Source organism: Schistocerca nitens, chromosome 11, assembly GCF_023898315.1.
Source record: "Schistocerca nitens isolate TAMUIC-IGC-003100 chromosome 11, iqSchNite1.1, whole genome shotgun sequence".
Taxonomy (NCBI): domain Eukaryota; kingdom Metazoa; phylum Arthropoda; class Insecta; order Orthoptera; family Acrididae; genus Schistocerca; species Schistocerca nitens.
In genome coordinates this window covers 127,547,612-127,565,231 of record NC_064624.1, presented here as the reverse complement: position 1 = coordinate 127,565,231, position 17,620 = coordinate 127,547,612, and the positions used below count along the sequence as shown (strand labels likewise).

General features: G+C 39.9%; 1 protein-coding gene across 5 annotated transcripts in view; it reads left to right on the top strand.

Moving 5' to 3' along the window:
* The first annotated feature begins 8,011 nt into the window (after positions 1 to 8,011).
* LOC126213302 (zinc finger protein 664-like) overlaps positions 8,012 to 17,620 on the top strand; it is a 66,184-nt gene continuing 56,575 nt past the window's right edge. Inside the window, exons 1-2 of one of the 5 annotated variants that reach the window (XM_049940979.1) lie at positions 8,012 to 8,251; positions 8,439 to 8,541. In XM_049940979.1, coding sequence (XP_049796936.1) covers positions 8,473 to 8,541 — 69 coding nt within the window. In that variant the 5' untranslated portion in view covers positions 8,012 to 8,251; positions 8,439 to 8,472. Of the gene's footprint in view, positions 8,542 to 11,579; positions 11,677 to 17,620 lie in introns of those variants that run through there. The other 4 variants (XM_049940978.1, XM_049940980.1, XM_049940977.1 and 1 more) reach the window with 4 other exon arrangements.

Genomic DNA, 17,620 nt, shown 5'->3' with positions numbered 1-17,620 from the left:
GTGTCTTAACCTAATGTTTGGTACTTTGTCGGCACTTAACCTATTGTTCTGTTAACTGGTTTCCATATCACCTCTGTTTCCTTAAAGAACTGTACCGCCTCTGATACCAAATTAAGTAATCAGTTAAGTCCTCCCACGATTTTCTGGTACACTTTTCGAATTTCACATGCATTTCGATACCACTTTTGGTGCATTCTTCGTCACCTACGCCCTTAAATTATCGTACTGCGTTTTACACAAAAATTATGCAAATTAACGTAGTGATCTGCATATAATCTGCTGTTCTGCTCCATGGCACCCACTCACGCTCTCACTCCCATTAACTACTGTGCCGCTCACACCACACTGATACAAAAAAATTATGCAAATTAATTAAATCCGTATTTTTCACATGTATGGGGTAGTTTTTTTTTTTTAATTCGCAGCATCCTATTGGTCAGTGAAGTCGACGGAATACAGTTTAAACAAAAGATCACTAATAAAAAACTCATCCTGCCGCCCGACGCCCGACGCTGACGCCAGAGTTGTGGTGCACCGAATGTCCCCATGAAGCTACGTCGCGACCGTTCCGCAAGAATGAGACGATGGAATCTCTTTCATACTTGTCATATGAGAAATTCCTATCGAAATACATGTTCACCTAGGTATCGTTGCTGGTGCCATGACGCATAGAGGCAGTCTGGCTCCAGTGCCTAGAGGTGTGTCAGTGCTTCCCAAAATAGGAGAGGGTGCATCCCTTATGGGATAGACCATCCGTCAGTGAATTTACCCATCAAACTAATGCTGCTGCCAGTGCGGGAGAACCATCCGCCATTGTTTTTTGCAGATGAGACTTTCAATGGCCAAATTATTTTTCACAGATCGCTACATTGCTCTGACAGCTAAACCCCGCAAAAAAGTTGTTCACAGGTCATAAAATACATACAAGGCTCACAAGAATATTGGAAGCCCACTCACAAAGGCGATATGTCTCGATTCTTATCAGTCCTAGGAAATTATCTGACAAAGTCGTCGAATCAGCTCTTCTGGAAGGTGCCGCATTCTACCAACATTCTCTCAAACAAGTGTTATGAGAGACAGGCATCCAGAACTGTGTTCTGATAGTGAATACCGCGCCTGCGGACGTGATAATTGAAAAGACATCACCGACGCAGGTTGGTGTACTGTAATCAACATCGCTATTGACAGAACAGCAAGGAAAATGCGAGGATGTGCTTAGGCGTGCCTATGAGGGGATGTAGTGTTACAGCCATATTGCCCGGCCTGTTTGTACACTATAGCTGGTACAGTTGAACACTTGCACTGCTATATTTTGCAGCTGTTTACGAAATGAATCTATCACCACTTATGTTCGGAAGTATTCCTCAGTGCGTAAAACCGATCTTGAACTCAGCAATATACCACCGCGTACCATTATACAATTCGTATAACGCGCCATACAAAATCAGCCCTTTTACATCATTTATACATATATATATATATATATATATATATATATATATATATATATATATATATATATATATATATATATATATATATATATATATATATATATATATATATATATATATATATATTACCTGTTATGAGATCCTCCTCTCCACCAATTTCCATATATTCCATACACTGCCTTAAATCCGCTTAATTGTTTAAATAAACAATATTCCACACAATGTTTAAACTATTTAAACAATATTCCATACACTACAATCGAATTCCCTCCAAATGCTCGATCAACTTAGTCTTTTTCCTGCCAGTTCCTAGGAAGAGGTGGCGGTCAGATGACTTAGGATAGTGGAGGTAGCCAAAGTGTCCTTTATTCCAATCATTTTCTGAGGTTAGTAGAGGCTACATTGTCCTGATGGAATTTGAACTTCACACCAGGGGGGGTGGCACTTTCCCACCAGAGAGATTAATTAATTGATCAATTTAATTATGTTGTCATATGACCTATCTTTCCGCATTTTCTTACGGTAGTGGAGGTTGCATTGTCCTGATGGAATTTGAAACTTGCCACCAGGGGAACATGGCAGGGGGGGGTGTGGCACTTTCCCACCAGAGAGGTTAATTTCTTGATCATGTTGATTAAGTAGTCAATGTAACCTATCTTCCCACTATTTTCTTAGGTTAGTAGAGGTTGCATTGTCCTGGTGGAATTTGAACTTCCCACATGGGGGGGGGGGTTGGCAGGAAGGGGGGGCGTGGCACTTTCCCAAAAGAGAGGTTTATTAATTGATCAATTTAATGAAGTAGTCAATTAAATTGATAGGTGTGAGAGGGGGGGACCTATTCCAATAACTCAGACCTGAAAGTGTACCTGTAGCAGCAAGGGGTGGGGGGTTTCCTGACGGATGAGTGGGAGAGGGTGGGGGAACATTAGGTTAAGTGGGGTGACATGGAAAACCACTTAACAGAACAATAGGTTAAGTACCTGTCAATCAAAGGAGAACAACTGGTTTGTCCCCGAGTGCATACTTGCCCCTGATGTACACAACCCTTGGGCTCGTACATAGCTTGTCCCACTACTTGTATAACCTCCAATTGTGGCACTTGGCAGTCCCAATGGGATTCCTGCTGCAGCTCGCAACGTGAAGTCTGCACTCGCCCACTGTGTGATGAGCTGCTGGAAACCTTTGCAGTCTTTTGCCACCTCAGAGGCTACAGGAGCCGTCAATCGCTGTCACCAAGTGGTTGTAGTGTCTGAACGGCGGGCGGCCGCGTCTTCTTTGTCTGAGCGGCAATCTTGGGCGGTGGTCGTGGGCTCCGTCTGCTCGGTAGATGGCCGCTCCGATATCTCCTCGTCTGCAAGCGCGCCGTCGCTATTTGCACTCGATGCAGGCGGCGGGGAACGTGTCGTTCTGGGTCTAGTGGCACACCGAGACGTGACGGTAGTCCAGGTTAAGCCCGCCGCGCTGTCACTAGCAATGGCGCCGGTGGTCGAGACCGTAGACTTACTAAATAAAAACTAGACCGCGCATTGGCGCTAGTGTCGCGTCCCCACATTGAACGTGATAGAAGCCGCCATTTGCAGGGAAACAGTGCGTAAACATGGTTCGTTCATGTGCTGCTTTTAATTGTAACAGTAAGAATGGAAGCAAAAACGAAGGCGGAAACAATGTTACATTTCACAGGTCAGTAATTTCTGGTTGTTTGTTACTTTCTATTACTTATATACAGAATTTACATGGAGAAATAATACATCATGAGCGTTTGTTTTTATTTAGGTTTGCCCTTACAAATGATTTTCTAAATCGGAAATGGATGGTTACTACTCGGAGAGAGAACTTCCAACTGACATCAAATCATTTGCTGTGCTCTCTTCATTTTGAAGAGAATTGTTACATGGAAAATTATGTAAATAGATGTCAACTGAAGGACGATGCTATACCGACAGTATTTGGATTTCAAACTCATTTGAAAAAGGTGTAGTGTCCTGGAAATCGTGCAATATAGACCTAGGTTAAATAGTGTGGAAATTCTGTCAGTGTGTATAATTTTGAATGTACCTTTTCCAAGTTACCAAGGCAAGGAAACCTCCAAAGCCAAAGCCAAGAAATGTTGAGGCAGTAGAAAGTGTGTGGATGTGCACGTTTCTGGTTACACTGGAGACCACAATTATTCATTTCTATCAAGTCCAAGTAAGCTGAAGGAAAAGTTCGAAAAAATTGAAGAAAGGAAGGAAGTAAAAATTGTGCAATACAAGACTAAGTTAAATACAATGAACAAAAAGTGCAAAATACAGACGCAGAAGATTTGCAAATTAGCAAATATTTTAGAAGAACTAAAACCTAAAAACTTAGTAAACGATAAAGTAATCTCGCTTATTAACACTACTCACAGTGACATGTTATTGGAGGTCCTAGATAGAAGCAAAAACAGATCACAGCAATATTCGGATAGGTTAAAAGCTTTTGCTATAACTTTAGCCAATACTGTGCTAAACAAAAGTAAGTGTGCAAAATGTACACAGTAGTCGGCAAAAAGCAAACAGGACCTGAAAGGAAAAATATGTGAATTAAATAATAATCGTACTGGCTGCTACTTTAAAAGTTTCATGTAATTATCTAATGCAAATAACTCGATGTAAACTCTCTCCACCTTGTCAGGAAAGAGCCTTACATTCTTAAATTTCGTGTCTGTATGCAGACGTATTTCGGAAATTTGGAAACTTCATTCATTTAAGTATACTTTTAAAACAGACTCGAATACTCTGGTTGTCCGTTTCATATAACCACGGACAGAGGACGGCAGTTCGAATCTGATCTATTTGCCCAACTAACCAGGAAAGTACTTGGGCTCAAACAAACAGATCTGTATGAACGTTTGGTTACAGTACCATTATGCACCTCTGAATGTGCTGGTGGGTGTCGTTTTTCTGCAAAACTTTGCAGTCATGCTCTATATATCACTGTAGATGTAATTGTAGACGCCATACGCAATGCAGCAATCTTAACTATAAATCTAAATGCGGAATGTCAATAAAATTCTCCGAGCAATACGAATGACTGCAAAACGCACAGTGAAGAAATGCAAGTCAATCGAATGGCGTATTTGCAAATTCTATAATATCAGTGTTGAACGCCACGTCATGACACTTTTGAAGTTATTCACTGGTTCACCAATATCGTAGCCAGCGTTCTGCCACGCGTAACGAAGCATTGGTCTGTCTACTCCCGCAGATAACTCATTGTAAATGACAGAATGCATATTCGTGATAAAGAATCTGTCGTGCAATTTCGGCTGCATATTACTGGAACGTAGTTTAATGAAGTCCGTTATTCTCTTGGCATATATTTTATATTGCCTGAAGAAATACACATCCAGTGGTTGTGCATATTTTGTAGTTTTAGGCGGAATGATTTTTAAATCTACATGTTTTCCGCCAGATGCTTCCAGTAGCACTCGTTCATCCTTATGTCCAGACCAGGAGCCACAAAGTACTAATGACTTTCTCCACAAATGTGGATTCAAAACTGACAGAAAACACGTCTTCAGATGTTGTTTCGTCATCTTCCCACTCACACTTGCATCGACGACGACATTTGGAGGGCACCGCGTTCCTATTTCCCTTGACACGCAGGGTCCAAACTTTCCACTGGATTCTTGGAAGCAAATATAGAGTTTGTCTGCCAATCGTCCGTCCATTGATGTAGCAACATCGATCGTGTAACTATGTGTTGCACAGTTAACTGATTGCAACATCGCGACAGTGTTTCTCTCCCCTTTCGTGGATAGTGCTCTGTCACAAGAAAGTTCATAGTTGAACTGACTCTGATCACAGTTCCATACAGAACTAATATCGGTGTTTTCTCTCGTGATATGCTCATTGACGTCAGGAACAAACGTTTGAGCTCTTTCAATCAGCTCTTCTTCGTCATCCTTATCTTTTTGTGCTCGGAGCATAGTGATACGGCGTGATGTTATCCTAAACTCCTTCTTCAAATTAGTAATAAATCCTAGTGAAGCTGTAAAGTTTGTACACCCGACATTTCTGGCTACGTCCAATGCCCAGTGTTGTAAATCCCAATAATGAACGGCGGAACCGCATTCTCGCGCTTCATCGAATTTCGCCATTACACGCTCCTCGATGGTCTTGAACCGCAGTGTACGATTTCCTTTGAAAACTGTATTTCCTTCTCTTTTCTTTGCCATGTAATCCAGTATGTTTTTAATATTGCTTTTAGACTTCAATTCAGGGAATCTTTTCAGAAGCTTGTCGTATGTGTCGAAACCTCTTACGTAATAATCATCGTACATGTTCTCCGGTGTGTTGTCATCAGACGCTGTGATGACACTTGCAACTTTAACCTTCTTCTCGGGAGACGGTCGGTATCCACTGTCCCTGCTTCCATCGCCTCTTCCCGCACTCGCCATAGCACTGCCGTTTGCAATGTGTTGTTCGTCAGTATCATCCCTGTCATCATCATTGTGTGTTAGTCTTACAACCGTATCTGTTTCTAACTTACGCTCATATTTCTGCACTATAATAGATACCAGAAAACATGCGAATGATTCGTCTTCTACATCAATACCATCTTCACGAAGAAGGGTTCTTCGTAACTTCATCTCAACCAATCGCAATACATTAGTATGATTGATTACCAATCGCCGAGCCATCTGACGCTTCAACACACAAATAATGTCACAAAACGCAACTTCAGAGGCACACTGCACCGTCCCTACTGGCGTACTGGCAGGTCAGTGTGCAATGCGGCACTGCATACGCAGAGGCCTCTAACGGACGACTGCAGAGTTTTGCAGATTTGGGAGTATCACTAGTGCAATAAGAGACCTTTACATTATTTCTCACACGATTTTGGTGTATTTATGTTTGTTCGGGCTCAAGTACTTACCTGGTAAGTAAATTTTGCTGCGCAGTGCATCACACAACAACAAGTTAGCGTCCTGCCAGTAACGGCATGATTGAACGCTGGCATCGATCGCTTAAAGGCGCCTTAATGTGCCATGAATGACAATGGACCTCCGCATTACCACTGGTTTTGCTTGGCCTCCGTAACATGTATAAACCGGATCTAGACGCCACACCGGCAGAACTGGTATATGGAGAAGTCCTACGGCTTCCAGGTGAGTTCGTGGACCCACACGCGATTTCGTTGGACGATATTAATGCACCAGTGTTTGTCACCACCTCAGAGAATGCCTGACGCGACAAGCATCGCGCCATGTAGATCTCAAACATTCGTACCCCGAGAGTTACGATCCTGTATACACGTAATGTTGTGAGTAGAGGGCGTCAAACCGCCATTCACACCGCCATATACTGGTCCACATCATGTCGTCATTATAAGTGACAAAACAATTGATATCATCGACAGTGGCGAGATGAATACTGTATCCACTGATAAAGTGAAACCAGCGTTCGTCCTTCTAGACTCTTCACATTCACATCTGCAAAGCAATCAGGCGAAACCTCTGCCCGCCACCCAGCAACCTCCACCGGCGCCATCGCCGGTTCAAATTGAACGGCAAATGCGTTCCGGACGACGGTTACACTTCCCAGCACGCTTCAGGGATGTCACTTCCAGCATAATCCAACACGGCGCTCCGCTTTCCCGAAGGGGTCTGGTGCAGCGACGTCGGGCGTCATCCGAAAGAGATGTCAGTTTATCAGCTGATCGGCTGGGGTTTGTCAACAGGGTTCGAGCGCTTACCACCAGGAGCGCTGTGAGACACTTTATTCTTGCTGCAGCGCGCGCTACATGAATTTAATAATTTGGTTTGACTTTTTAGGTTCTATTAATTTAATAAATTGCTTTGACTTTTTGGTATTCTTGTTACTGTTACTGTTTCCTCGCTTAGTTACCAAAAAGCTGGCAATATTCGTGCCACTGGAAATGTTTCGTAATGTTTTTCCTGCTGTTATGTGAACTAAAAATAAGTTCTTGTCTAAATAAAGCTAAAACTAACTTCTTGTCTAAATAAACTGTTGGACCGAATTATATGTCGCGCGTATCTTATTCTCACTGCGGACAAGAACACGATAACGAGATCGCAAGTACAACACACGCAGGACAGTCTCTAAAAGGAAACAGTATGACGATCACTGATCTAGCCGATACATTGAGACTGAGGAGCTGTACACGAAGAAATTAGTTTATGACAACGTTAAATCCATTATACTATCAAATATTAACGGACCTATACAGCCCAGTCGTGGCTACAAAATTTCAATTTTTGCTCGTCATTACAATTTTTAGTGGCACAGCGGAAAAAAAAACAAGATGCGTTGCCAATCTCTGAAAAGCCTAAAATTTCAAGCGTGTTGTCGTGAGTCATAGTAAACCATTAAACAATATATTTCAGATGGCAGTTATTATACGAATTAACGATGGAAACGGACATTCATGTCACATAGTCAAAACGAATTAAATGGAGCTGAAGTCTCTGTTCATATTACTAACCATGTTTCTTCGCTTCAGACGTTGGCTATGCTTGTTTTGGTTCAGAATGCGTAGGCGACTAGGCGTAAAAGGAGAGAACAGTTGAAGGTAGCATAGCGGTGATGAATTTTGTAAATTAATAGGAACGTTGGAGTTTTGTTTATGTTCAGTGCGGATGGGTCGTTGTCGCTAGTTGTTTTTGTGTGGGCTAGGTGCGGGTTAAAGTATATACCGCAATAACATGTTTAATGTTGCAAAACTTCAACAATTGCTTCACAGCAGACGCAGACGTGAAGAAAATACTAAGCTTATCGTTGGCATGACAATATTTTGCGGCTTAGATTCATGTATGGCTGTGCTCGGTAAAATTCAAAATTAAATTGTGATTTTTACAGGTCTGCTGGCAATTCGTAGTTACAGCAGTTACGTGAACTGATGTGAATCCGATAGTGATTAATCGTATCAGTCTAATTAATGTGTGTGTTTGTATTGCTATATGTGCGGTTTTTTCAAGTCTCTGTTGATTATCAACAGTACCTGGGAACAAGAAACCGACTCCAAGAACTTGATGCCCGAGAATTCTGATTGTCGGCCCATGAAGGAAGAACCTCTGAACTATTTCTCGCCAGTCGACGAGGTGAGAATGGACTCCAGTTCTTCTCTTTCTTTCATTCATCCACCCCTCTAGCACAATAGTGCTAAATGCTATTCACGCATATGCCATCTCAGTTTAGCTGAGTAAATTAAAAAGTAGACCTTCCTTTGAGAAAGAAGCTGCACATTCCTGAAACATATTAAATAGTTCCTTCATATCTTCTATTGGTAGCTTATAATTTACTTGACTACAATGGTATGTTTCAATGTGTATAGTTGTTTTAAATACAGAATCTCTATATACTGTACATTATCTGCACTACTTCATCCAGTGTCATAGATGAAGTAGGCTATGTTAAGTCAGTAACTAGACTTACGTAGTCTATCAGGATGTGGGATGCCACCTACCTCACAACTTCAAGAATTTTTATTAGTCAAGACATCAGTTTGACTTGGATAATTAACTATCATTTGTTTCTCACTTCTGTGACATTTAAATACACCTTCCACTCTGCAGTCATTTCTTCTGGTAATTCTATATAATTTTTATAGAGAAAATGTGATAGTTCACATGAAATACTGTTAGCTTTCTAGACTTATGGAAATAGGCCTACTGAAATACCGTGCTGTATCGTGTTTGCCAGAATGCAGTCTTGAAATGTCTCAGTATTTCAGCATTGTCTGTCACCTGAAAGCCTGGAGCTCTTTGTGTCTGTATAATATGCCATGGAAGTCTGCATCCATACTCTACAAACCATGAGTGCATGGCAGAGTGTACTTCCCATTGGCCTTTTACTAGAGTTTATCCCAATCCATTCACATGTGGAATGTGGTAAGAATGCCTGTTTAAATGCCACTGTGCATGATATAATTAGCTTGATATTTTCTTTGAAGTCCCAATGGCACTGGTACATAGGGAGCTGTCATAAATTCCTAACTTGAAATGATCCACCGTCTTTTTGTCGTACGAAGGCAATGACTAGGAACTTAACACATTACAGTCAGTAGCTGCACATAATGAATTTAATCCAACATTATTGATAATGTTCTTGAAAACGAACCTGAAGAAGCAAGCCAAATGATTACTGTACCCATCAAACATAGATAGACCTAAAGGGAAATTGCACCTTTAGCAGTAGTTGTTTTATTCATCGACTTTACAGATGCGTCTGATTCCACTTGTCTGCTTTCATCCATGACATCATCAATATGCCAGAAACTGCTAGTTCCATTGTATAAAATATGGCGACAATGACATAACTACATATACACACAAACTAACACGAACAAAAATAAAAATGACACAATAATTTTTCACTCCAAACATAAAATTAAACTAACAGGACAACCATGGAAAATTGGGAGTTTATGGTGGGGACAAGCAAAATACACAGCAATAATAAAACACTGCACCATTCTAAAACTAATAGTATAAAGAAAATTAAATTACTGCATTCTGCTACACCAAGAAAACCACAGAAATTTGACATTTCTGTTGACCTATATAGCTCATCCACAACTATTGATACCAAAAAAATAATACCTACAATGGTGGAAAGTGGAATCTGAAATTTCCCTTGACCTATATAGCTTGGCCGCAGCTACTGATACCAAAAAACTAACACCTACAATACCGAAAAGTGGAACCAAAACCTCACCAACTCAAAAACTCCATACCCACTACATGAACTGAAACACAACCGACCTACCATAAAAATACTACAGACAAAACAACAGAATGATTAAGTTATAGAGTAAAACTGTAACAAAAATTACTTACCAACAAAAGCCTCTGGCAATACCACTTAGGTTGCCCACAGCACGTGCATGCATGGGCACATGCGTGTTCCCCACCCCCCTTCCCCCCCACACACACATAGAGCTAAAAAGTCTCCTAAAACACCTACTCACGAACATCATTCCCATATTCATTTCTAACTAAAAAGCAATAAAAAAATTAGACTTCTTTCCACACAACAAACATCAAACCAAACAGACCTAACAGAAATACCAAACACACACATAAAAAAAAATAAAATAAAAAATAAAAAAAAAAAAACCTTAGTTCAACTCACGTGAAACACTTACGCGACCCATGTTACTGCACCAACTACCTAAACTCAAAGCCACATTAGCATAACGACAATCAAAATTCAAATGAACCCAATACCACGTGTTAAACTGAGCACTTCCACATCCACCAGCAGAGGGCACCATCAAATACAACAATATGACATCTACAAACACAACCAACTCGGAAACACCGCATAGTAGGGATGTCGCACACCACACCACCATTAAGTCACGGATCAAAGCAGCGAGGTAGATTCGGGTGCTTCCATTGTATACCACTGTGGCAAGGGTATTGGACGTGGCATAGTAATACAATTTAGGAACATCAAAAATAACATAATCCATATAAACAGCCATGTACGTACTTACAGGTGTAGTTTGACAAGGGTTTGAGAGGTAGTTGGCCACCGTCTTGCCATTTACGTGGAAGTAATTTCAGGAAATGACAGAATACCTAAACCTGGATGGGCGGATGGAGATCGTGCTGCTTTGCATATAAGTTAGTTAGTAAGACTGGTGCCATACTGCTCATACATTACTCAGTACCAGTCATGAACACGATACTCACACATTGTTTTGTTGTGTAACACTACACATGCTATGCACTGCCATCAGGACCACAGCGAGAATGTTTTGTTTCGATTTTGTTTGCCGTGACTTCCCATTTTGTGGCCTGAAAAGATTGAGCCAGCATGCATCTATAATGAGTGAGATTATAAGATCAGAAAGGGGATAAGGTGTTGGTATTATATATTGCATAGCTTTGGAAGTAAGTTGTTTCAGAAAAGAAAAAGAAATCAAAAACATAGTGTAAAAGCGTTATCTGGAATGATAGGTTTTTATTTATTGTTAACTGAAAGTTGCGATTCCACCCATCTGCTTCAACTGTGTTATGTCATGTGACTTCATGATGGCACAGGCCTTTTGAGTGAGGTTATGTTAGTAGATGACTGTTGTATGTGGTGAGCCACATTCTTGTGTTGGAAGTTTATGTTTCAAAGTTGTTTGGGGTCGACAGAAGCGTCCGATCCCACGCGTCGGGTTTGACCCGTGACGTAAGGGTGTTGTTGTGTGTGACGTCATGATGGCGCGGAGTTTGGTTTGAGTGTGGCTGTCTCCAGTTCTGTTTTATCTTATTTTATTTACTTTTCTGATCTGTTCATTCTATCTCGTGAGATTTTTTTTTTTTTAATTTAAAAACACTTATTACTTATTTTAATTATCTGTTTCCTCCAATTTCTGTTTTAGTTTATTATATTTATCTTTCTGATCTGTTCATTCTATCCCGTGAGATTTTTTTTTAAAAAAGACAAAAAACGCTAATCAGCTACTGAAGCATCTTTATCTTCTATGGGTTGCAGGGGTTACAACCCCTGGGGAGGTGGGTGGGTATTCATGCACTGCTGTCTTCACTTACACGTTCTAGCTACGCAAGGCGTCTAAATTTGTTTATATTTAGTTTGCCCCCCACCTAAAACACGCCATTTCCCGCGCTTGTCCCGTTAGTGTCATTAGGCTTCTTGTGGAAAGTGTGTGTGTTTGTTTTTGTTTCCGCCATATTTGTGACGTCATGGGTCGAAGCAGACGGACGGGATCGGACGCTTCCGTATTTCCATTGTTTGTTAGGTATCCCAGCCAGTGATTTGACATTATTAGTTGAGTGTGTGAGGTTATCATTGAAAGAGTTTGTGCTGGTTTGCCAGTGAGTTAACTCTTTGCCTTTGAATATGTCTGTTTGTGTCTGTATATGTGTGGATGGATATGTGTGTGTGTGCGCGAGTGTACACCTGTCCTTTTTTCCCCTTAAGGCAAGTCTTTCCGCTCCCGGAATTGGAATGACTCCTTACCCTCTCCCTTAAAACCCACATCCTTTCGTCTTTTCCTCTCCTTCCCTCTTTCCTGACGAAGCAACCGTTGGTTGCGAAAGCTAGAATTTTGTGTGTATGTTTGTGTTTGTTTGTGTGTCTATCGACGTGCCAGCACTTTCATATGGTAACTCACATTATCTTTGTTTTTAGATATGACTTAATTTATAGATATAATTGGCTGAAATATGAACTCTACTCTTGGATTCATTAATCTATTGGTTTTAACTGACATCATTATAAGTTTACATTTACCCCCTGTACTCCCATTTACCCCATTAGGTCAGGGGTAAATGGAAACTGCTACCTCACAAATTATGGGCTGGGTATGCATTTACCAGCTGGCTTAAATTTAGAGCAACAGTGCTCTATTACTTATGAACATTTTCCTGAATGATTAAAGCAGTGTTACAATTACTTCAACCAACAAACACTAAAAATTATAAAATGAACCATTTTTCAAAGAAATTTATTAAACATTTCAAAATAAGCAATGTTTGAAAGGAATTTACCAAATAGCATTAAAACTGAGGTGGTAAGTAATGTACTCATTGTTAGCATATATAAAGAGAACACACAAACACAAAAATGTGTGGCTATGCCTTTTCTCCCCATTTGGTTGTGTTGTTGTTGTTGTGGTCTTCAGTCCTGAGACTGGTTTGATGCAGCTCTCCATGCTACTCTATCCTGTGCAAGCTTCTTCATCTCCCAGTACCTACTGCAACCTACATCCTTCTGAATCTGCTTAGTGTATTCATCTCTTGGTCTCCCCCTACGATTTTTACCCTCCACGCTGCCCTCCAATACTAAATAGGTGATCCCTTGATGCCTCAGAACATGTCCTACCAACCGATCCCTTCTTCTGGTCAAGTTGTGCCACAAACTCCTCTTCTCCCCAATCCTATTCAGTACCTCCTCATTAGTTATGTGATGTACCCATCTAATCTTCAGCATTCTTCTGTAGCACCACATTTCGAAAGCTTCTATTCTCTTCTTGTCCAAACTATTTACTGTCCATGTTTCACTTCCATACGTGGCTACACTCCATACAAATACTTTTAGAAATGACTTCCTGACACTTAAATTTATACTCGATGTTAACAAATTTCTCTTCTTCAGAAACGCTTTCCTTGCCATTGCCAGTCGACATTTTATATCCCCTCTACTTCGGCCATCATCAGTTATTTTGCTCCCCGAATAGCAAAACTCTTTTACTACTTTAAGTGTCTCATTTCCTAATCTAATACCCTCAACATCACCCGACTTAATTCGACTACATTCCATTATCCTCGTTTTGCTTTTGTTGATGTTCATCTTATATCCTCCCTTCAAGACACCATCCATTCCGTTCAACTACTCTTCCAAGTCCTTTGCTGTCTCTGACAGAATTACAATGTCATCGGCGAACCTCAAAGTTTTTATTTCTTCTGCATGGATTTTAATACGTACTCCGAATTTTTCTTTTGTTTCCTTTACTGCTAGCTCAATATACAGATTGAATAACATCGGGGAGAGGCTACAACCCTGTCTTACTCCCTTCCCAACCACTGTTTCCCTTTCATGTCCCTCGACTCTTATAACTGCCATCTGGTTTCTGTACAAATTGTAAATAGCCTTTCGCTCCCTGTATTTTACCCCTGCCACCTTTAGAATTTGAAAGAGAGTATTCCAGTCAACATTGTCAAAAGCTTTCTCTAAGTCTACAAATGCTAGAAACGTAGGTTTGCCTTTCCTTAATCTTTCTTCTAAGATAAGTCGTAAGGTCAGTATTGCCTCACGTGTTCCAGTATTTCTACGGAATCCAAACTGATCTTCCCCGAGGTCGGCTTCTACTAGTTTTTCCATTCGTCTGTAAAGAATTCGTGTTAGTATTTTGCAGCTGTGGCTTATTAAACTGATTGTTCGGTAATTCTCACATCTGTCAACACCTGCTTTCTTTGGGATTGTGTCAGGACCAAACACAAATTTCTCAAGAGTTTGTAGTCTGTCAGGTAAATGACTCGGCAAACGCACTAAATGAATGTTATCTCTTACTGCCATTTCCCCTAGTCTTAGACCGACGTGGCTAGTGTGCCCATCAACTATCAAAACAGCATTTTGGTTGGGTGATTAGTGAGTTGCGCGAAATTGTTGTATATGTAGGATAAAAACTGTAGTGAACCACTGATAAAACTTAGGCTCCCCCTTCCATCCATTTTTTTGAAGCAACCATGTGTCCCCGGACAGGTTTTACCCAAAGTCCATCGAGTCTGAACTGCACCACCTGTATAAATGATCAGTTGTGTCATCTGCAACAACACAGGCCAATATAGTTGTTGATTCGTGATCCAGTAGAACAACATATATTCTGTCTTCCCCGAGAGCTTTTATCCTCGTTGGGTCACTGCCAAACCAAAACTCGTCGCAACTGTAAGTAAAGTGTTAGTTTACATTTTTTGGCCTACATATTTAATACCAGTTATTCACTCAGTGTAGAAGGTATAAACTACAAATAGATGTCTAGCATTCTTTTTGGGACTTCTGAAATTGCTCAGGTTTCTTTAGAGGAATACAGGGATATCGTTTTGCAAAGGCCCTATACCCACCCTCACCAGAATAATCATATTTAAATGGAGTTCTGTTTAACATATTGTTGTACCAATGACCTAAGTTCCTCTTTATCACATTACCATTTCTACATGAGCAAATAAACAGTTGACCAGTGTAGGTTTAGTATATGTAGAAAGATTTTGACAATGCCCAAGGTCTAATTTATCCAGTGATACTGTCTGATCTAAAGAAGTAGATGGAATGAAATCATGTAAATTCTGTATGAAGGGTCAGATTTAACGTCTTTTTATTCTTTCATTCTGGACTCCCAGAAAAATATCATTTTCACCCTTTTATTCAGTGGCACATGATTAATTTTGTGACACCAAAGGCTGCTTCTGCTTTCCCAAATGTGTTAACTTCATTTATAACATCATGTGTAGCCCTTGACAGATCATTTGAAGTGTAACTACAATCTGAACACCTTTTAATTTAGGTCCTTGGCATTTATCGTATCTTAATATGGAAGAACACCATCCTGTTTCTTTGCAATCTTCATTTAGTCTCTGTACCCAATTACCGCACTTTGTAAATTTTTAAGGGGTAAATAAAAACAGGCAGTGGTTCTTATTTGGCTTGAAATTAAGTAATTTCATTATTATAATCTCATTTGAGAATGATAATATAACTTAATAAACCATAAATACGCTCAACTTACCAATAAATAGAGGAATAAATATAATTTTCTTTTTTCCAAAATCTGAAACTAATAAACAGCAAGACACATCAACATAAAAAGCTCAACAACTAATAAAATTTAACAATAAAAAAGAGAGCAACATGATGTCAGAATAAGAAATGTTGGCTGAAAACAATGCTATCTACAACTACACCAAATATCTCTCCAGCAAAATTTTATACCTGCTCTTTCCAGTTAATATAGTTTACAAATACCCCACTGATCCAGTCTGGTTTTGGAGTTGTGTTTGGGTTTCTTGGCTCCGGTATTGAGGGCTTTTCGTGTGAGGTAGCCTATATAGGATAAGTGAAATTTGTGGTACTCTTTTTTTCATATTGGGTTCCTGGCTCTGAAGGCTGTTGTTGAGCTATGTAGGTCAAGTGAAATTTGCAGTACCAGATTTTTGAGTTGTGCGTGGCTTCCTGGTATAGAGGGCTTTTTTTAAACTGTATAGCTCTATTTTGCATTTTTTGTTTGTGTAGAATGTTGACAATTTTGTGTGCTTGACTTTTGAGTAAGTATTTCTATTGTTGTTGACTTAGTTTGTCATTGTCCAAAACTCCATTTTTCCTGCAGTTGTCCTATCAGTTTCATTTTGTTGCTGGAGCAAAAATTTCATGTGTTATTTATGTTTGTTCTTGAGTGTAATGAGTGGCTTTGTGGTCGCCATATATTGTATATACTAGAAGTAGGTGTGTCCGCCATCTGGATGATGTCAAATGGCTGATGTAAATGGTTGGAATCGCAACTTTCGGTAATCTGCAATGAACATACTATTGACTGACATCAGGACTACAAGGGCGTCAGCATCCCTCTATGGGGAGTGTGATGTTGAGCTTGGAAAGAGGATAAGATATTAAATTAGAAGCACCAATTTTTGAGACTTGTCATTTGTGCTAAGTAGTAAGGAAAGTAAAGCCATTCTAATTTATCCATTATGTTTTAACCTATTTTATTTTGTAAATGCTGCAAATCTGTTGGGGGACTTTTTAGTAATTTCAACCTCATGATCTGAATTTGACAACCTGATAGTGAGAGCATTGTCTCTGGAAACACATTGTTGAGTTGTGTGTAGTTCATAATGCTGTGAATTACTATTAAAACCATTCTATCTTGTGTGAATATGGGAAGTTTGTGTCTAACCATATGGCAACATTGTGCACTATCTGATAGCGAACGCTCGGTTGTTTTCACAAGGAAAATAAACTGTGACGTGGTTGTTGATGTTCTGTGAGCAATTTTCAACAATTTCACAAAGAAAAATGTTAAACTAAGGCTCTTCTTTAATTCACGACGTGTAACATTACAAGTTAAATTTTGTAATGGTATTATACTGGATTGATTCGTGAATGTAGAGCAGTTTGTTAAAAAATACGATCAGTTACAGCTATTAAAATTAAGTTGTGATGTGTAAGACTATTACATAATTTTATGTCGCATTCCAGTCTTTGAACCTCCTGTCAATAACTGATACCATGGTCGTACTTCTACATTGAGTTGGAAATATGTGACAAAACTGAATTACATTGTGAATTAGTCACTTGGAAATTTGTGTGTGAGAGTCATGGTTCTAGTCTGTGACATGGTGTCAGTCACTGCTACAACTGTTTGTCAATAACTGTAACCTTGCGTTTCAGGTATGGAGCCAAAAAAAAAATTGTAAGCCAGACTAATGGCAAAAGCTGTAGAAGCCACCCAGGCAGGCACATTACTCCAAGCAGTACCAATGTTTATTAGCAAAGGGGCATGAGACACTCAGTTATTTTTGTTTGCTCTGATTTCCTGTGTTCAAATTCCATCAGGTTGGAGTGTTATAGCTTTGGCCTTGTTAGTTAAATTTAATCCCTTTTACTAACAAATAATTTTCTTGTATATAGTATCTAAACTACAGAAGTCAAACAAACCTGCAATCGTGT